Genomic DNA, 20586 nt, shown 5'->3' with positions numbered 1-20586 from the left:
GGCAGCCAGGGATGTCTTCTGACACCAGATTATAATCATCCCGGCTGCCTAATACACATTTACAGATATGTTATGTATTGTCTTGTGAAATACATACATACATACAATATACATCATTATGTCCAAGACGAAAGTTAGTATATACCAGCTTCCCTGTGGACATGAATGCAGCATAACAATAAGTTGACAGCCAGGCCGGGGGGCGGGGTCGCCGTGACGTCACGGGGGTGGAAGAAAACAGCAGTGCAGGAATCAAAACAAGAGACGGACACGCCTTCTTTCCTATGGGTTATACCCTATGTAATACTTGCATGGTTCTACGTTATAGGTAGCCGCTGTCAGAGCTGCAGAAAACCCGGCTGGCCACACAGGAGGCGAGTGATAACAGCAATACCTTCATCATCGTGACGAGAAAAGGCAGCAAAACAGCAGAGCCCGCCGCAGAAATGGAATCCACAGAAATGTCAGACCTGGACACCAGTCGTCGATAGAGATTGCAAATATAATTGACATCTGGACCCACTAAAATGCCCAACCAGAAGAGCAACAAGGGGAAGAAAAGCAAGCGCACCAACAGTAGCGGAGATGAGCAGGAAAATGGAGCCAGTGCGGCCGCAACAGGAGGCGCAGCCGCGGCGGCGCAACCGGGGGCGACTGCTGCACCCCGAAACGAGCGCACAAGTGGTAAGAGGGGACGGAGAGGGGCACAGATGTAGACGAGGAAGTTACTGATACAGCAGATTCATGCAAGGGAAGGCTGTGTCCTCCCTGTGCAGCTGACACTTATGTGCTTTCGACGCTGCAAATGCTTTTACCCCCGCTTTATCCTTCTTCCTCGTTTAGAGAGACGGCGTTACAAAACTTCCATAAAAAATCTGGAAATTTGACGTTTCCGTGCTTATCGGCAAACATAGATACCTCACTGAGAACGACTCAAGGCCTTTTACGAATCATCTGGATTTTCTGGTAAATTCGGCGCACCCATAACACGCCAAGTCGCGGGTTATTACAATAAAAGCTTAATATTTCCAATTGGCTCCGGCTGTTCGTTTCGGCTGTGTTTTGGTGTAAGAAGATAGCGGAGACACCAGAACCGCCGATTCTGCAAGTTGTATCATTGAAGCAAGTGTTGTTTAGTGTACTGGGGGTAAGACGAATCAAAGATTGGCGGCTAATTCGCGTAAAAGATCTCAAGTGGTTTCATATCGCGGATGCAGGTCTCTGCTGATGGGCAAGAACTTTAAATTGCCATGTTTTCATGTGGAGTTTGGCGTCACGACCCTGTAGCACGAAAGAGAATGTGACGTATCGGGGCTAAATATCACCAACACATGTGCTATTTCCTGCTGGGAAATTAGGTTTGTGCAACTTTTAATCCGACAACGAGGCATTACTTCGGGTGTCATCGGCTTTGTGCTGGCGGATTGTTTACCCACAATAGTGAACAATCACCGATAGCCTACATTATGGATGTAAGGTTTCAGCACAGGCCTAAGCTGTAGGCTGCTGTCTCCTGCTCCTGAAGCGCACCTTATTCAGTTTTGTGGCTGTGGCCTTCCTCAAGGGTAACACTGACACCCCGCCGCCTGTCTGCGCACTCAAGTTCAACTTCGTTAAAATGGCTAGAAAAACTAGTCACCCTGTAGGACTTAAATCACTTCAGTTATTTTCATATAGTCTTATGCAGGGATATATATAGTCCATAATTCATCACTCTTTTTACATAACCTGTTGTGGCACCTTTAATATGGTATTTCCTTTTTTGGGACGGTTTTTCATGGTGTAGGGTGTTCTCTGTTTCAAAATGCTGGAGCATATAGGTGAATACCTGGCTGCAGTTTCTGTAGTAACAGAGATGAAGAAAACTGTCATTGTATCACTGTACAGAATTGTAGATAGCGTGCTGATAAGTTCACTTCCTCTTTTCTGATTTCACTAAGTCAAAAAGTGAATAAGAAGAAGAAGCTCTGAGGTGCAGTCTCTATGATGGCAGGAAGCTAAAAAAAATCTTTATCCCAGCACAGCACTTCATTCTCCATGTTATTTTGTGTGTGTGTGTGTGTGTGTGTGTGTGTGTCACATCTTCACACACACACACACACACACACACACACACACACACACACACACACACACATTGACTTATGGTGCAGGGCATGCATGGAATCACTCTGCACGTATTCACTGATCTATAGATTTTCTTCACTTTCAGTTTCAAAGCAAGGTGCATTCAAGCTTTACTTGAGTTTTTCTTTCATCTTTGTCCTGTTGCAGTTCAACTCATAATGTAGCCGTTTATTAGTTTTAGCCTGTGAAGTGATGCTTATATGCCTCTAAGTGCTGCTCTAAGTATAGTGCTGCAAGTGTGTAGTGACACAGAGATCAAGAAAATCACTGATAATCTGCAGCGTGCACAGGAAAAGGAAGGAGGAAACCATCACTACACACACACACACACACACACACAGACTCAAAGAAAACCTACTAACAGTCAAACTACCTGCTCTTCTGTTGATTGATCTTTTCGAGTTCTCCTTTTTACTTTTACTTTCATGATTGTAAAACAGCAGAACTAGAAAAAGAAGATATCTAATGGACACTGGACTTTTTTTGTTTCTGGTCTGATGGAGCATTAAAAGGGAGGGGTCATTTTGACAAAAGATGAAAATAAATGTTCATTTTCTCTCACACACACACACTGCACACCGTGCTACCATGAGTTACTCCTTGCAGAGAATACATGCCAGCAGCAATGCAGAAGTGTTTGATTCACACCCAGACTTCACAATTTGGCAGGTGCTCCTCATGAGTTTGTATGGCCTAGTTGAATTTCATTAAACAATGCTCATTAAGCAACAAGGCCACTGAAATCCCTCTTGTAACATCTACACCTCATACCTTTGAGTATTGATGGTGCTACTTTCATTTGTCTTATGGCGTTGTGTTGTCTCTGTGGGATGAATGTGTTGTGCCAGAGCTGCAATGATTAGTTGCCCACTATTAGATTCATCACCAACTATCTTGATAATCAATTAATCATTCTGAGTCATCCTCAAGGACAAATATGTAAATATTTTCATTAGTCCTCTATGGCAATAAACTATATATCTTTGTGCTGTGGGCTGTTGGTTGGGGCAAAATAAGTCACCATTTTCCTGACATTTCTGGGCCAAACAACTAATCGATTAATCGAGAAAATAATCATCGGTTCCAGCATCACATTGCACACAGTTGTGCCATTCTATACTGAATGTCTGTTAAATCTGTTGAAATATGTACGATACACCACCTCATTAGATTTCCTCTTGATAGAGCCCCCTAAGTTGTTATCCATCGCTGTAAAAACTCTGGGACGCTCATTCAGAAGATTGAAAGAATTAAATCACAACGTGATTAATGAGTTGTAACTGGTTGGTCACTGATTACAGAGTTTGTATACACTATGATGCGTGATAGTAGGCCAGTAGCATTATGCAAAGTAAGACTGATCTTTTAGTAAAAAATAGTTATTAGTCTTTCTGTTATATGATGTGTAGAAGAAATTAAAAATGATCACTTGCTCATTATAGCTGATGCAGCCAGATTTATTTTTGTTAGTGGTGGATGGTTGACCCCAATCGAGTTAATTCTGTGATTCCTGCAATCTTGAGAGCAGTAACTCTGGTATTTGTGAACTCATGGTATCAGTTTATTTTGCTTTTTCAGCCTATGGTGCTGTATATGTGTATGAAATGTCTAGTTGGTGAGGACATGGCATGACAATATGACATATTCATATTCCATCACCAGGTTTTGCAAGACATGTCCATAGAGCACAGGTATTCCTGTAATCATCACCTCTTGTTTGATTTCTGTCTTACTTACCACACCTGTATCAATAACATGCAAGTGAACACTCGAATACTGCAAGAACAGATGGAATTTGATATACATGGTGACAGTTATGAATAATGTTGTGTCTGTGCCCTTTAAAATGTTTGCTTAGTTTGTGTTATCAAGTCGTGACTTACAGACTCGCCGAGCATACATGCAGCAAAAATGGACAAATTTCAGCCCAAAGTCCTAAAAGGATGCAAGATACTGTACAAAAGCTGCCTATAAATACCATATAGATCGTGTACAATGTTTTGTGAATCATGATACATAAGTTATGATACAGTAGGTAATCATACATTGTAAATTGTGTGCATAACTTTAAATCTTCAAAAGATCCACCACGTACCCCTTAGTAGAATTTTCTTTAATTAAATATAATTCTGCCATTTTAATTTTGGTGATAACTATAACTTTATTAAACAGGGACATTTGGTATATCTATGAACAGATAAGACCCTAAGTTTGTTGTAGTATCAACTTTTAAGGAGTTGGTAATTTAAGTCAATTCTTTGTTTAATCTACCGTTACTGTTACATCACTGTCTGTGCAGTATTGTTAAGTCTATTGTTAAAGTGTAAGCAATCTCATAAAAGTAATATTTTAATAATCTTTGTAGCAGACATCTAGACAGAAAACATTGAACTGTGGGTTCTCTCGGATCTCTTTCATGCACTGTCTGGTTTTCAATGCTGAATTTGTCATTAATATCTGCACACCATTAATGGATTATAGGCTTTTGAACCCATGCTGTCTCTTGCTCTTTCTCATGCAGAGGTCCCTTGTGCAACCCCTCTCGTGTGCAGTCTGGGTCGGGCCATTGATCTGGAGAAGGATGACTATCAACGGGTGCTCTGCAACAGTGAGCTCTGCCCCTATGGGAACTGGATGCACCTACAGTGTTTCTACGAGTGGGAGAGCTCCATCCTTGTCCAGTTCAACTGTATTGGCCGTGCACGATCCTGGAACGAGAAGCAGTGCCGCCAGAATATGTGGACCAAGAAGGGCTATGACCTGGCCTTCAGATTCTGCTCCTGTCGCTGTGGTCAGGGCCACCTGAAGAAAGACACAGACTGGTACCAGGTCAAACGCATGCAGGACGAGCGCAAGAAGAAGCCCTCGGAGAGGAGTGTGGGCAGGACAGGGGCCAGCGGGGGAGGGTTGGGGTCTGGGGATGGGGTTTCTGATGAGCCCAAGAAAGGGAAGGTACCTGGAGGGGGAGGAGGAGGTAAACTAGCCCACAGGGCCTCAAGTCAGGAGTTACCTCGCAGGCAATCAGTGGACCGTCAGAACTCTACAGAAAGAGGAGGACCAGGAGGAGGAGGACACACTACAGGAGGACCGTTCACTCTGGGACCTCCACAGAAGTCTCCATGTGATTCCCCGGGGCATTCCCCTCCTGCTGGTTTCTCCTTCTTCTCTCCCTCTTCTGCCTTCGCATCTGGAGGTGGGGGTGGAAGTTTGCGGGGATCCCGTCACCTTGGAGAGTTCCTCAAGTCAGCCGTCCACATGGAGACTCACAGGAAACATCTCCTAGCTGGGGGAGCCCTCAGTCGGGGTTGCTCGATGGGAGCCTCCGGCGTAGTCACCGGCGGGTCTGGCAGTTCCCAACTTGACCCCAGCTCTGTTCTGCCCCTCCCGCTGTCCTTCGCCCTACCGCTTCCCCACCGCCTCACCTCGAGTGGCGTGGGTGATGGCACCCACCCTCATCCAGTGCAGTTCCTAAGGAGGCTGGACCTCTCGGAACTCCTCACCCACATCCCTCGCCATAAACTCAACACGTACCACGTCCGCATGGAGGACGACGCTCAGGCAGGCCAGGGAGAGGAGCTGCGCAGGTATGGTATCTGGGATATCTGCGTTGTTGTACACGCTCCTAAAGTCGGCACTGATATGAGGTTGAAATAGTCGGGTTTTACATTGCTGACCTCTCACATTGCTAGTTATGTGTCAGCAGCCACTTTTAGCTACTGTTCAATAACAAAATCTACTATTACATTTATTATTGATTGGAAAATGACATGCTTGTAGTGTAGTCTGCTTGACATTGTACCTAACAATACCTGTTTAGGTAACCTAGCTAATATTATGTTACTAACACCAGCTTGTATAATGCACTGGACTTTGCCACTGTTTATTAATAATAGTCAGTAGTTCTCCTCATGTTAATAACACACATACATAATATTGGAAACAGTGCTGTGAAGACTTGCCTCACTAATTATGGCTCTGTAACCTGTGGATTGCTTTTTCTGGCATTTACTGTATTTGGTCCACTTGTCTGATGAGACAGAAAGGCAGTATTTATCACTATTAAAATAAAGACTTTAAATAATCTTTAAATGACTTTAAAAGACTTTAAATGATTTTAGCCCTCACTTCGGACACCACAGCAAGTAAATAGTTTAATGTGGGTTAATAGCTCTTTAAGGCAGACTGTTTGGTAAAATCCCTCCACATCACACTGAAATTACTGCTCTGGACGTCATCTGATACAAAATAAAAACAGAAAAACACATTTGGGTGGAATTTGATCATATTGTGGTGAATTCAGCCAAATGAAGTCAGGACTTTTTCTAGTAATATTGATCACTTGGTTGTTGACTGCCTTGCACAAGCTGAGATTAGAGATGAGCCTGTATCATATTGGCCAGGGCGATGTTTAATTTCACCAATATTAAGCTCATATTTTGGCAAACTGATGTATTGGTCTAACCAAACCATGGCAGAAAAAAGCACAGAGCCACCAAAACCTTTAACTGTAGGGGACTTTTTAGGGTTGCTTCCATTATTTTGCTCATACGCTGTAGTTGTCCTTGTTGTCCTTTAGGTTTATCCTGTCAGCCCTCAGCGCTAGCCAGCGTAATGTGGTCAACTGTGCCCTGTGTCACCGGGCATTGCCAGTGTTTGAACAGTTTCCCTTGGTGGATGGGACGCTCTTCCTCAGTCCTTCGCGCCACGATGAGATCGAGTACGACGTCCCCTGCCACCTTCAAGGTCAGACTGAGTCTCAAGATCATGGCATCATCTGAGCTTGTTTGTCACACACACTGCAAGAATTCAAGGCCGGTGTTTTAATCCTGGGAACCAACATGCAGCAAATTCTGTGGTATTGTGCATCTCCAGTTCATCAACAACTAGGTTTGCTGCTGCTGGGGGAAAAAAGCTGTGTTATATATTTAGTAGTGGCAGGTAAACCATAAATATGTTATTTTACTCAATTATACATCAGCCTCTACCTAAAAGCTTCAAAGTGTGTTAGCTTTCCTTTCTGTGAAGACAAATCGCCCCTGGTTAATCCATCAATAGGCCCAGTCCATGCTCTGTGCTTGGTCATAAAAGGTTTTCTACTTGCTTTTTCAGACCACAGTGTGAATGCGAATTAGGATGGAGGCCGAGTGATGCCTCTTTGATGTGCTGGTCCGGCAGCTTTGAAATGTATGGTCAGTGATATCCATAAAAATCAAAGCCTTATTCATTAGGCCTAATCCAGTTTTTCACGCTTTTGTGTGCTTAATATTAATGTAGATTAATGAGAATGGGTTGAATGTTGCTCTCTAGTCTTAAGAGCAGAGTTTGATTTCATTCCTGTTCCTCAGTGGGGCTGTTTATTCTGTTTTTAAGCTTTTCGGTGACATGGTGAAGCAAAATATTTCTTCCTCTAATAAGGAGCTCAAGTAGAAATACCTCTGCAGCTTTACTGAGCAGCAATAACTCAGCAGCACTTTTTTTCATGTTGAGTAAGAACATTGTTTTTTTTTTTCAGCAGTGACATGGGGAGTATAATCACAGCTGCTTCTTTACACTACAGGTAGCATGGTTGATGGGTCACTGTGCTCTGATCGTTTCTGGGCACAAATACGATAGGAAGTCATGTAGTCATTTGTTAGAACTGACTTCCAGAAAGACTTTACTGGAGAAATTTGTTTTTGTAATACCTTCAGCATAATTTTTGACATTTGGAAAGTTGCTGCATATGAAAAAAATAGATTTTTACACATTTGATAGCACTCATAATTAAAAACAAAAACAAATAAACGCAGAAAACAACTAACAACTAAGTGGTTAGTGGATTTTTATGACCCATCACACATGACCGGAGTTGGAGTGATCATCCTTGAAAACAGATGACAGTAAAGCAGAGGCCAAAGAAACAAATATGTTAGAGTGATTGCTGTCTCAAATTTAGCCTGATTCTACTGCTCGCTTTTTGTCAGCAAAATAACTGTGTGGGTTAAGACAGAGTTTAAGAGAGAAACCTGCAGATAAAAACATCCAAGTTTTAAACACCATCTGTAAATGATAGTTCCACCAAACTTTGCATATGTGTTTACACTTGCAGTGGTCTGCGCCTACAATGATTTGGCCAATATGCTGTTTTGATAGTCCTCTGATGATCTTATGTATATTTCTGATGAGTCAGCATGGCAAGCCAGCAAGCTCTAATTAGGTAGCGTTAATCAAAAATAAACAGATAAAAACGTAGTGCTTGCTTAGTGGGCACAGATCAGTCTCCCTGGTCGCTCAGCTCTGTAGGACATGAGTTGACTCCTGATGACTTGGTCGTGTGGTTGCAGTGTGGAAGCATGGAAATTAGTCAAAGATTCATCCAGCAAGGATTTTGTCATGATTGCAAATTGTTCGCAGCAGAAGGCGTACAAATGCAAGGTGTCCCATCAAGTTCTTTGTTCATTAATGGGCTATCTGGCTTGAAAATAACCAGACTGACTGTTTACCAAGCATGACTTCATGAACTAATTATTGATCCACCCTGATTCCTACAGGCAGGCTGATGCACCTCTACGCCATCTGTGTGGACTGTCTCGAAGGTGTCCACAAGATTGTCTGCATCAAGTGCAAGTCACGCTGGGACGGCAGCTGGCACCAGCTGGGCACCATGTACACTTACGACATACTGGCTGCGTCACCGTGTTGCCAGGTAGATGCCAGTGCCAAGGTGGGGCGGAGGCAGGCTCGTCATTAAAAACAAAACAAAAAAACAAGTATTTTTGTTCACTTTCATTTCAAAGTGTCATTCAAAACTGGTATTTAATGATATATCACAGAGGGACAAGCAGTTTCATTTGATGAGAGGTACGGGAGGGTGGGATTATTCAAAAATCTGTGAGGGTGTTATTGGTTTGAATTGTTATTTACCCCTACAGGTACAGCATGATGAGTCACTATTGAGGATACAGTTTGCTCCGATTTTGATATAAAGAGAAGAAAATATAAATTTTTGGAGACTGTAAACAGTGATTTTGGGCTCTAAATAAACATAAATCTGTATTTTATTGCATGGAAAATTAGCCAACAAATAAAGAATGTCAATGTTCATCTCATTGTTATTCTCAGTTTTGATTGGTCGCTTCCTGTGGTTGAAACCAGTGACCATATCTATAACCAGCATTTAATGTGAGGCAAATAGGATGAATGAGGTGAATCAACACGGGGGTATGGAAACCTCTTCTCTGTTGCAACCTCAGGTTCTGATTTACACTGAGAAGATGGGTGTGTTTTTACATGACAGTCTAGTTCAGCTGTAATTGAACCTCCTGTAATGGATACTGAGTGCAGGTCAGCTCAGCCCACTCTCCTCCCTTTGTGTGTCCTCAGGCTCGTCTAAACTGTAAGCACTGCGGGAAGCCGGTGGTGGACGTTCGAGTGGGGATGCAGTACTTCTCCGAGTACAGCAACGTCCAGCAGTGCCCACACTGCGGCAACCTGGACTACCACTTCGTCAAACCTTTCTCCTCCTACAAAGTACTCGAGGCTTATTGACAAATGTTGTGCATGCAGTGCTAGTTGCTAGTTGAGCTGCTTTTGTTCTAATTTTTTCTAACATAATCTAGGAAAGATTTTTTTTCTTATTTTTCGGGCCTTACAGTGGTTTTATGTTTGTTTTTTTTAAGTTCTATCTTTATTGGATTATTTTATATGTATAGAAAGAGTATGACTCTAGTTTTAAAAGTTCCAAGACAGTATTTGCTCTGTCTGAGAAGGGTGTTGTTAGACTCTAAAAGGTGTGGAACTGGCACTTAAGTCAAGCAAACACATTTATCTGTGACAAGTGAATGTAACTGTATGCCAAATTTGCTTTTATTTGATTTTATTTTTTACCAAAAACATGAAAATGAATCTCAAATAAAGAAGAGAAAGATACATGACGGATTTCCATTGCTTTTATGGGTTGATATCTGAAACAACAAATCAAAACATGTGAAACATTTGTCCACTGTTGTAGCTGTATATTCTTTTGTGTCAGTCATGAATGCTTTAGCACGCTCACAACATAAAACATACAACAAATGTCAACTGTCACAGCAAACCCATCCAGTAAAGACATGATGCACATCAAATACCTTATATGATCATTTAAAAAGCAAAAAAGCTTGTACCACATAACACAGAGGTTAACTTAGCTGCAGCAGCCTGGGTTCAAATACGATTGTATGTCTTTCCTGTCTGTCTCCGCTGTATCTGTCTGATATTGTAAATCAGAAATGCCCCCAAATAATCTTTGAAATATTGAATTATTTATTGTGAAGCCTCTCTAGTGGATTCAAAAGTAACACAGACAGAAGTGTAACAAATCCACTGACAGATGCTTTGGATTTGGCTGGAAATCTTCACTCGTAGAAGTACAGGTTCACTATTATTGTAGAACTTTTCAGTACTCTGATGTGAGGGATTATAGTCTAAACAGAGACACACGAGTACTTATTTTGCATTAACAGAATTATCTTTGCATATTCTCGCAGGCTGAAGAAGATGTGAGGTAGCACTTGGTTAAAGTTTGGTCTCTTTACTTACATTGCAACTGTTGGGTTTCTCTGCAACGAGGGTTCACACAGGCGAAGCTGCTGGACTCTGACTCGGTGACAAACTGGTCAAACGTATGGTTTCTCCCCTGCCGGGACTCTCATTTATTAAGTGATATCTGTAACCAAATTCTTTAAGGGCTCTGAAATTTCTCTCCTGCACGGATTGCCGTGTGCACAGCTTTCTCCTGCAGATGGTATTCACACTCCAAGCATGTTAGAGATTGTCCAATGCCTTCTCTATGCCTTCTGCAGCTGCCTTTGTGCTGTAATTAATTCTCCAAGCTGTGACTTGATCACAGGCCTCGTGGACAGACTCCAAGTCAAACTCTGTATTCTTCCTTCCCTCATACTGCACTATCAAGGGATCAAAGCTGTTTCATTTGGCTCTGCCGTGTAGCTTCCAGGGTGCTTGACTATTGTTCAAAGATAAGGCACTGAACCCTCACCAGTGCAAGCACCATTTTCATTTTAATTTTCAGCCTTTCAGGGAGATTTTCAGATAAAAAATTAATACATGAGCTAAAACTACAGAGTCCTACTATTTTATTATTTTTATTTTTCATAGCCAGGGAATTTTGTTTTGAATCACAGTGCTGTGTGATGATGATATAGACCTAATGTAAACGGCAGACAGATGAGATTGTACAGGGTTAGGGTTAGTAGTTATAACAGTTATAACAGTAGTTATTAAAAAAAAAAAAAAAAACACTGAAAAGTACAGCTGCATGTGCAAACATCTCATCACATTTTCATTTCATTACAAAATCACAGGCCATCATACATACCCATCCTTCTCCTGCGCACCTGTCTCAGGAAATAGATGTGCAGGGTGTTTTTCTGTTTTGAGAAGTTTGTTGGCTAAAACAGCCTCAAAGTCAGAGAAGTGCGTTTGGAACTGAGAGTCCATCGTTTGCCCTGACCTCAGCGCTCTGCGAGCTCAGGCTGTAATGCAGTGTGAGTGGATAAACCCTCTCCCATCTCTTAAGAAGTGTGTTAGCTGTCCAGCTTTTCTCTCTTCCACTGCCCCAATTTGGTCATGCTGGGAAGCTGTGTGTGTGTGTGTGTGTGTGTGTGTAATCACTCTGAATGGCCTGCTCTCATGACAGCTGTAGGAAGACCTCTGCTATTTTGTTTTTATCCCAGATTTGTCAAACAGACAAGCTGGTACAAACCCAACATAAGCTCAAAATCGCATATTAGCTGTATGCAAAGTTATTTTGTGAACTGTATGTATTAAGGATATTAGTTATTTTAAAGAATATGAAGAACTTCCTCACAAAGCCAGGTCTTAGTTTGGCCTAAACCTGTTTCATTCCTACTTGTTTCATTCAGTGTGAAGACATGCAGTGTGAAGAGACGAAATTAGAACAGAAGCAGAGTCTCTCTGCTTCATTCCCAAACACACACATGCATTACTGATCTATATCTATGATGATATAGAAAAACCTGATCAGTCCAATCAATTTTCCTGTTTCAGCTTCAGTTGAATATTGACAAGCTTCTTTATGGGTTGAGTTGCTTTCACAAAACCCTTTCAATACGTGCTGAAAATAGGCAAAATTGTGTTGGCTCCTGCAAAGATACTGGAGGTACACTCTTCTCGAGCAGCTGTGACTGTTTTTAATGCTGTATTTGAATCCAGTCAGCCAGTTTAACATGACTGAGGAACATCTAACGGTAAAGAATGAATTGCCAACATTTCCGCCACATTATCCTGGCACCTTTGCCTCCACAGGCTGAACTGAATACCTGTATGGCTCTGTTTTTACAAAGACTTGTGATCGGTGAGCCCCTGACAGCAAGTTTGTGAATACACTGAAATAAGAGGAGCCTCATCTGAGCTGACTCATCATGCTGTTATCTGCAAAAGTCAGAGGTTCAACACTATGCCGGGTACAACAGCATCAGTGACACCATCTGATGTCACTGATAGTGGAGGGAACTGTATATCAGAGGCACAAAACAATAAATAAATGTTGCTTGTCACTGATAGAGACATGGGAATTTATCTGACATGTATAAATGTTGTCTCCTCCCATTCATTTCTTTTCATTTTAAACTGACTTTCTAGGTACCTTAAGGGGCATTTTCATATGATGAGACACAGAAATATATTACTAGCACACATGCTTCAGTAAATAATGTTTCATGATGCTTCTGGCCCTGGTTAATGTTGTTATGAAAGACATAGGGCAAAGAGAATGAGGCACAATGGTGAATGTAGATGCTGCACTGTCATTTAAAAAAAATCAAGTCCTTCCACTGATTTTCAAAAACATTTTATTTCTCACAAATCTCCAGATGTCAACGTATTTTCAAGGCCCTCAGGAACCTCGGCATGTTTTATCCACACTTCAATCGCACAACACTGCTGTTCATAATGCAGAATGGAGAAATTGATGAAATGATAAGCACCTTACAAAAAACATGTGATTTGTTTTGTTACAGTGATTATGGCATTATAAGACAAGCACATGAAAATTGTACATTTATTGTTTCTTTTCTGTAAAAAAAAAAAAAAAATCTAGCAGATAACCTGGAAAGAAAAAATCATTTCCCGGTGTACATCTGAACAAAGGACTGTCAAACTGGGTCTGTATGGTATCCCTCTTGCTAGATGAATCCTTATTATGCAGCCAGCCTTTGTAATCAAACACGTTGTTGTTAATTCCCATATTACAAACTGTGAGGAGCCTAACGATGGAATCCACACTGAACATCTGTATGACGTCTGGGTTATGGAGTCCAGTTTCTCTGCAGTGCTCATCCAGTGCACACAGAGGTTGAAAACGACTTTGTCCTTCAGCTCACTGCTGCACGGAGCCCTCTGTTGTGTGTGTGGGGCCGACGGGGGCTGTGCTGGGCTGTGAGCTGGAATCAGAGGACTGCACTGCTGAGGCCTTGTTTTGGCCCTTTTGCGACAGTTCCTTTGCTGAAGGTGGACGGAGAATGCACATGGCTGCTTGACCATCACGTACGACTTTTGGCTTGGAAACAAATCCCACCACTACCTCTATTTGTTGCACCATCTGCTCCAGAGCTGTGTCCTGTGGCACAAAACACAAATATGTAAGGTTATTTTTAAGCGAAAGGACATTTTTGGGGGTTGACAAAAGCAGACTACTTTCTGCAGCATCAGTAGAACTATCTATTTGACACTGTGGTGCAAAATAGGTTTGCCTTCACTGGAAGAGATTCTATAATGACTATTTTTTGTTGGCTAACTGTTAAGCTCTTATTAATAGGTAATATGGCAGTTTCAGGGGCTGTGGGAGGAATGGACAAGAGCATGATCACCAACTCCCACACAATCAACACAATACACAATCCTGAACAGCCAGCAAGAGCGACAAGCAGATTTCTACAGAGAATAAGTGCAGCAAGACGATGGACAAACGTGCAGGGTGAGCGCCTTCATCAGACTTTGAATGAAGACACTTTGACGTCAAGACTTTGGTCCAATGTACTCCGCTGTCCCTTTGAGCTTTTAACCACTGTCTTTTTTGCTACACAAAAATAAAAATATACTCGTAAACGTCAGACAGGTACAATCACTGCAGGCTTTTTTCTTTTTTTTTTTTTTTAAACGTAGTTGCTCATTAAAGACATTTTCTGTCTTCTGTTAGGGGAAAAGAAACACTTGGGGGTAGATTTTTAGATCAATATGTATCCACTAAACACAGACGCTTTTGCTACGATTCAAACCCATATTGGTTCGTATAATACATGCTTTGTTCCGTTTATGCTCCACAGTGTTTTTCCTCACCAGGGCGGCAGCGGCTTCCCTGCGTCCCGATCGCAGAGTAATTCTCACATGGTGCTTCTTGTCGAGCCAGCTCTGGACTTGTTTCAGCTTGGTGGTAAGGTCATGGGTGCTGATATCAGAGGAAAAGGTGAGTTCCTTCACCTGAACAGGAGCTGTGGAGAGAGCACAGTCCCATTTCACACACTACGGCAAGCTGTCATAGTGGGTTTACTGCTGCATTTTATCAGCAGGAGTAATAAGGCCTCATTTTGAGATATAATCTTTGAGAAGATCTTAGTCAGAGATTAGCTAGTTAATGCTGGAGCTGGAGTCATGTGTCAGTTGGATTTAGGTATCAAGATATACATACATATTTATTTTTATTGCTCACAACATTAGCTCAGGGCATATGACAGAAAAGCAGAATTCACACCCTCAGAGCCGCTCCCAAGGTCTTCATTTATTACCTCCTCGACATGTGAGATTTTGACTGCAGAGGAAATCTCACCTGTCTAGCTGTTAATGAATTCATATTCCTCTAGGCTAACTTCGGCTCAGATCTGATTATTACTGAATTATTAAATTCAGTGCTCCTCATCAGAGTCGATGTCTTCCTGTCCCTGTGTCTAAAGACTGAGGTGTGTGTTTGTGCTCTGCATCAGATTCGTGTTCAAGAACCTCTGACCAATTTTTTCTTGTTTTTTTCTTTTTTCCTCCCATTTGCTTTCATTATGGAGGAGACATTACAAAACAAAATATAGTGACGGAAATATTTTGTTACTCAACTACATCTATTCACTAAGGTAATCACGTATGCATTACAAATGTGCATCCATTTTTATTCACATAGAGATGGAATGAAATACCAAAATAAATTATGTGAATAATACAGAAATGTGTACCTAGAACCCAAGTTAAACACCTAGCCAAACTTTCAAAAAAGTAAAAATTAGATTGCAATCAATTACAAATAAATTTCCAACCCATTTAAACCTTCTATGATCCTGATTATAACTTTTACCTGCACCCTCATATGCATCATTTACCCAATAGGCTTTTTTTGAATGAAGTCCCTGGTGGGAAAACACACACCTGCCTTGGCTTTCTGTTTTTCACGCAGCTTCAGCTGCTCCTCATGGATCTGTTTGCCACTCATCAGGCGGTAGACGGGAGGATCTTTGTGCTCGTTGAGAAGCACCAGTTTGAGGCTCTGCTGGTCCATGATTCTGATGACGTCCGCACGGTGCATGGTGCCCATGTTTTCACCTGTCTCACTGATTATCTCTAGGTGGCGCTGCGGGATCTTACGGCCGACACTGCTGATTGTGGCGCGAGCCCGAGGGTCTTGCTTTTTTTTCTTGGGTGAAGGGTTCTGTTCAGAGTCATCTACTGCAGTGGAGAATGGAGAGTACCTCCAGGAGGGGGCGATGTTGTTGTATCTCTCACTGCAGATGAGGAACCTGGAGGCTGGCGTCCGGTAGGCAGGACTAACACCTGCACCACACGCAGCCCTGACCGCATGGCTTACAACGCACCTGAGGCAACCTGCAGACATACCCTGGACAGAAACAGGAAGACTCAGATGCAAACACTTGTCAAACATTCACCATGACAAAATATCACATGGGCCTGAAGGGTGCTGTATGACAGGGATGGCACGTAGCTGGGTCCTCAGGAAAACATCAGAGGTGGAAATAACTAATTGCATTTAGTCAAGTTACTGTAACTGAGTAGCTTTTTGTGTACTTGTAATTTTATTATATAGTATTTTTTAAGTCAGAAATTTTACTTTTATTTAAGTGGATTTTTGCTTGAGTATTGTACTTCACTTATTTTAAATCACATCCATTACAGAGAACAGATGATCAATGACAGCTTGCGGAACCTTTCACAATAACAAAGATGAAAAGAGGAATCTGATTCTACTCTGTTGGTTCTACTTTTTGTCATTTCCAAGTTTCGAATAAAAGGTTGCACAATGAAAATGTGCAGATGTTCGAAGGACGCGAGGACCATTTAGACTAAACTGGCAAAAATGTGGAATAAAAACAGCGGAAAAGGGGAATAATATCAGCGACTCAACCATGATATTATATGCTTATTCCACGTGTCAGCTGAGTCTACAGGGTCCTCACTTCAATCAAACCTCAGCAGTTTTGCAGAATGCACCTTTAAAAGAATCTCATTTGAACCTTATACTGTCACCCTTTTTTAACTGCATGGAAAACATCACACATGACACAGCTACTGTTTTGAAAAACTAACTCAGTAACTTTTAGTTTTAAATGAGCTACTTTTTATTTTTAGTTCAGTAGATTTTTACAGCAGTACTTCTGCTTCTACTTAAGTAAAATATCAGCAAAGTAACAGTACTTCTACTTGAGTAGTAATTTGTAGTACTCTTTCCACCTCCAGAAAACATCGAAATCAGAATAAAATTACTTTAATAGAATTTAACTGGCACTTTAAAATGGGAAAACTGAAATTGTGAACATTATGCAGCCATCCCAGATAATTAAACAGCTCATTTTCTCTGAGGAAAGACTTTATTGATGGACGTAGTGATCGCTTGAATATTTTCTCCTCTTTTTAACACAGGATAGCAGAACAAATTCAGCGGAGGAATGTTCGGAAAAGACCTCTAGTGCTACATAGAGTCAAATGTTTCTGCAGAAAACCTGGAGCCACATTGTTTTTTTGAAACAACAACTTTTTCCAGACACCCATCAGCCTCTAAAAGAAGCTGAACTTTTCTAGCATGTGGACCTCGGTCGAAAAGTGAAGGAGCAGCAGTTTTAGTTTTCTTTTTTAAGACCGAATCACCTGATTTTCTGACTTAAATAGGATGTCACCCGACAAGACCATTTGACCAATTTTAACACCTCTCTCCATTTTCTTGCCATAGTAAGACAAGCCTACATGCACCATTACACTTGTCAGTGCTGTGTGTATCTAGCAGACAGGCTCCAAGCACCAAATTTTACAGCTGATGATGCAACAACAGGCCGAGCGGTCGCAAGACAGACTACAGTTTTAGCTTTCCTGTGTGTGAAAAACTGTGTCTCACAATTTTATCTAGCAAAGGAAATTATTAGAAGTCTTGGGGCCAAAATGCTGAACGTTTCCTTGCTTGAAAATTGCCAGTGTGTGTAAAGTGATTTTAACATGCAGGTGTTTTAGTGCACAACACACACACACGCCACATACATATGGGTGGATCAGTGTTTCCTCAGAGCTTTTTTTTTTTTTTCTTTTCTTAATTTGTAGATGTGGGCAGGGAAGGTTTTTGTTATAATACTGTGGTCACTTCTTATCATATTTGACATGAATATGAGCTGCATACTGGGATAAAGAACAATATAGTCTGTCTCCTGGCTATTCCAAGTTGGACATGTTAGTTTTTATCAGCTCCAGTCTCTCCCACTTTTCAAGAATCACACACAGCAGGTCTGAGTGCATCAACATGGCAGTGAATATTTCTGATGTTGGCAGTCTAAACTTATGAAAATCAGTATTACCACTTTAATACAAAGGAATACAGTAGAAAAACACACTAAGACAGTAAAAAAATGAGTTGCAGGGAAGCAAATGGAAAAGAGAGGGAGAGGGTTTTGCAGTGGAAGCTGGTGGAGGTTTTACACTGCGGTCTACTAAATAAAGAAGCTCTTACATTTGAACTGCAGACATAAAAGCTGGGAAGTTAGAGCCAGAGCTAGAATCGTATTTCACTATCAGAGGAAACTGTCAAGAGATATAAATATTAGTCTTATTCAATTTTAAATTCTCGCCCAGCTTTATTGGACACCATCTACGTCTCACAGGCTAGGTCTTAAAACCTGATCATACTGGGGGGAAAGTCAGAGCTCAGAGCGTTACACACTAATTCATGTTTTGTGGCAGTGCCCACAAATACAGGCTTTTGGGGAAAAATCCATAAATGTACAAAGAAAATTACCACAGACGACTTTGCGCTATCACCCAGGTTATATGTGCTCGGAGATCCTTTAATGGGTAAAGATTGTGAAAATGCAGATTTAGTCCAAACTTCTGTGATGGTGGGGAAATACACCAGATGTATATCTCTGACAATATATGATGTATTCACCTATCAGAACAAATTTGTGTTTTGTATGATGAAGGACGTTGGTTGTGTTATGTAATACGGGGTGCCATTAGTGGAAATTTCATCCTATTGACTAATTTCTTTTCATTGTCTTTCTCTCACTCTCTATTTTTTCACTTACGCCCCTTGCGGTCCCTTCTTTTGTTTCTACTTTTATCATTTTAAAACTTTTCTTAATTTTAGCTTTTACTTTTCTTTTTTAAATTTTTTCTGCTTGTATTGATTTGAAACGTGTCATGTTTTCTTGATGTTTTTGTTTTCTTATTGTATGTATATGCCTCTATAAAGCACTTTGAATTGGTTTGTGCATGAATGGTGCCATACAAATAAACTCGCCTTGCCTTGTGATAGACCAATTAGGATAGATAAGCTATTTTTTTCTGCTTTATAATTCTTTCTTTTTCCTCTTCTCCCTTCTGTTACCTGATATGTGTTTTTACACTGGAATTCGCTCATTCATTCATTCATTCATGTGTATTTATGAGTTAATGGTATTGAACAGTGTTGTAATATATAGTACAGTTTTTGTTGTTGTTGTTGTTGTTGGTATGTGTGTGTATCTTACCGAAACTAAAAATTTCAATACATTTTAAGCCATAAACAATTATATTTCACTGAGCACCATTTCTGGATTGAAGCTTGCTGCACTACAAATTAATTTATATGAACATACAAGATGGAAACTCTGCTGAACTTCATAGCTGAAGCACCTCAGTGACATAAGGACATCAGGAAGTTTATTGTCACTGTAATTTCTACAACAAACCTGAGTTTGGCACTCTCGTAAAAGCAGCGAGGCACAAGATTAAAAGATTAAACGCACAAACAACATAAGACAACTGGTAAAAAGCGACAGAAATAAATAAAATGCTAAATTAAAAAAAAAAGTAAAAGGCAGTACACAGTGCAATTTAAACACTGCACCTATAGTGAACTGTATTGTACCCCTTTTCCTTTAGTTCCATCTCAAACAGTGCGGATAGCCTTACCTTAGCCTTACCTTAGCCTTAGCCTTAGTCTCACCTGGCATCCACCTTTGGCTTTTAACCAGCAAACATTAAACTGACACACTTTGTTGATACTTGAGTTACTCTCTGCTTTACAAAGTCGGTGCTATCTCGCCAATGAGTTAATTGCCAAAGTTTGGCTTCGACAGTCTGCAGTGTTTACTTACTGTAGGTCAATGTCGTGTTTCATGCTCTCTGCAAAGTCCTGCTTCCGCCTTTCTTCTTTGTCTGTTGTTCTTTGGCAGTTGTCGCTCCTGTCGTGCTCGTCAGCGCCACCATCTGACCTGGAGTGGATGCTGTGAGGGTGACAGTATTAATGGATTTCTAATTAATGGATTTCTAAGTGTTTTCAGAGTGCTGTACTCATGGACGGCCAACTTTGTGGAGAAAAATTAAAGATTAAAGATTAATTAAAGATTAATTAAAGATTTTTTTTTTTTTTTTTGCAATTTGTTACCACATGTCTACATTGTTTACATTTCCGTGTTGCCATCTTCTTACAATTTAATCATTCCATATTTCATACCACATGAATGAATGAAATTTACGAAAAAATGTGTTATGGCCACCTTAACACGCAATGCCTAAAATGTTCAGAAAATTTGCTATGGGCTACTTTAGGCCTTTTTTAAAATCCCAGATTATCCAGTTGTGGGAGCTGACAACTTAAATGTAGGCCTGTTGTCTTATATCCACAAAGAAAGGAAAGAAAGAAAGAAAGAAAGAAAGAAAGAAAGAAAGAAAGCCTATATGGATTTAGAGAGAGAGGGAGAGAGAGGGTGGGTGACTTTTTTATCCATCAGACGCAATGCTTTGTTGCCAACTTTACTGGACTAGCCTGCCCACTTTATAACTTTATAACTTTTCTTTTCAACTTTATTACCCAGCTCTCTTCTTCCCTGGCTAGAGTCCTATCTCAAAAGCTAAGGCCCTTTCTGAGAGTTTGTTCTTGGACTATGAGTCTGTTCATCTGCCTTTGCATTATAAAAATCTATAGAAAGTACAGATTTGTTT

General features: G+C 40.9%; 2 protein-coding genes across 4 annotated transcripts; one reads left to right on the top strand and one right to left on the bottom strand.

Moving 5' to 3' along the window:
* Positions 1–239: 239 nt before the first annotated feature.
* heca (hdc homolog, cell cycle regulator) lies at positions 240–10035 on the top strand. Its single transcript, XM_030047424.1, has 5 exons — positions 240–684; positions 4649–5711; positions 6704–6870; positions 8658–8812; positions 9490–10035. Exons 1-5 carry the CDS (start codon positions 528–530, stop codon positions 9652–9654), a joined length of 1707 nt encoding a protein of 568 aa, XP_029903284.1. The 5' UTR covers positions 240–527; the 3' UTR covers positions 9655–10035.
* Positions 10036–12960: 2925 nt separating this feature from the next.
* Positions 12961–19850, bottom strand: mtif3 (mitochondrial translational initiation factor 3). Of its 3 annotated transcripts, none has more exons than XM_030047426.1 (4): positions 19740–19850; positions 15535–16000; positions 14464–14615; positions 12961–13744 (listed from the first exon to the last, which is right to left on the bottom strand). In XM_030047426.1, exons 2-4 carry the CDS (start codon positions 15995–15997, stop codon positions 13505–13507), a joined length of 855 nt encoding a protein of 284 aa, XP_029903286.1. In that variant the 5' UTR covers positions 15998–16000; positions 19740–19850; the 3' UTR covers positions 12961–13504. The 3 variants fall into 3 exon arrangements, with proteins under 3 accessions (XP_029903286.1, XP_029903285.1, XP_029903287.1); XM_030047425.1 differs by lacking the exon at positions 19740–19850 and adding an exon at positions 19566–19729; XM_030047427.1 differs by lacking the exon at positions 19740–19850 and adding an exon at positions 19555–19669.
* Positions 19851–20586: the final 736 nt, after the last annotated feature.

Source organism: Myripristis murdjan, chromosome 24 (genome assembly GCF_902150065.1).
Source record: "Myripristis murdjan chromosome 24, fMyrMur1.1, whole genome shotgun sequence".
NCBI lineage: Eukaryota > Metazoa > Chordata > Actinopteri > Holocentriformes > Holocentridae > Myripristis > Myripristis murdjan.
This window is presented reverse-complemented; position numbering and strand designations above follow the sequence as displayed.

What these genes read in the sequence shown, in the direction of transcription:
- mtif3 (XM_030047425.1), bottom strand. Translation starts at nt 19,595, where the DNA reads ATGCCAGGTGAGACTAAGGCTAAGGCTAAG. An exon ending in AAAACAGAAAGCCAAGGCAG is followed by an intron (nt 14,616 to 15,534) that starts GTGTGTGTTTTC and finishes CTCTCTCCACAG; the next exon opens with CTCCTGTTCAGGTGAAGGAA. An exon ending in GGGAAGCCGCTGCCGCCCTG is followed by an intron (nt 13,745 to 14,463) that starts GTGAGGAAAAAC and finishes TTTGTGCCACAG; the next exon opens with GACACAGCTCTGGAGCAGAT.
- heca (XM_030047424.1), top strand. Translation starts at nt 528, where the DNA reads ATGCCCAACCAGAAGAGCAACAAGGGGAAGAAAAGCAAGCGCACCAAC. An exon ending in CAGGGAGAGGAGCTGCGCAG is followed by an intron (nt 5,712 to 6,703) that starts GTATGGTATCTG and finishes GTTGTCCTTTAG; the next exon opens with GTTTATCCTGTCAGCCCTCA. An exon ending in CTGCGTCACCGTGTTGCCAG is followed by an intron (nt 8,813 to 9,489) that starts GTAGATGCCAGT and finishes GTGTGTCCTCAG; the next exon opens with GCTCGTCTAAACTGTAAGCA.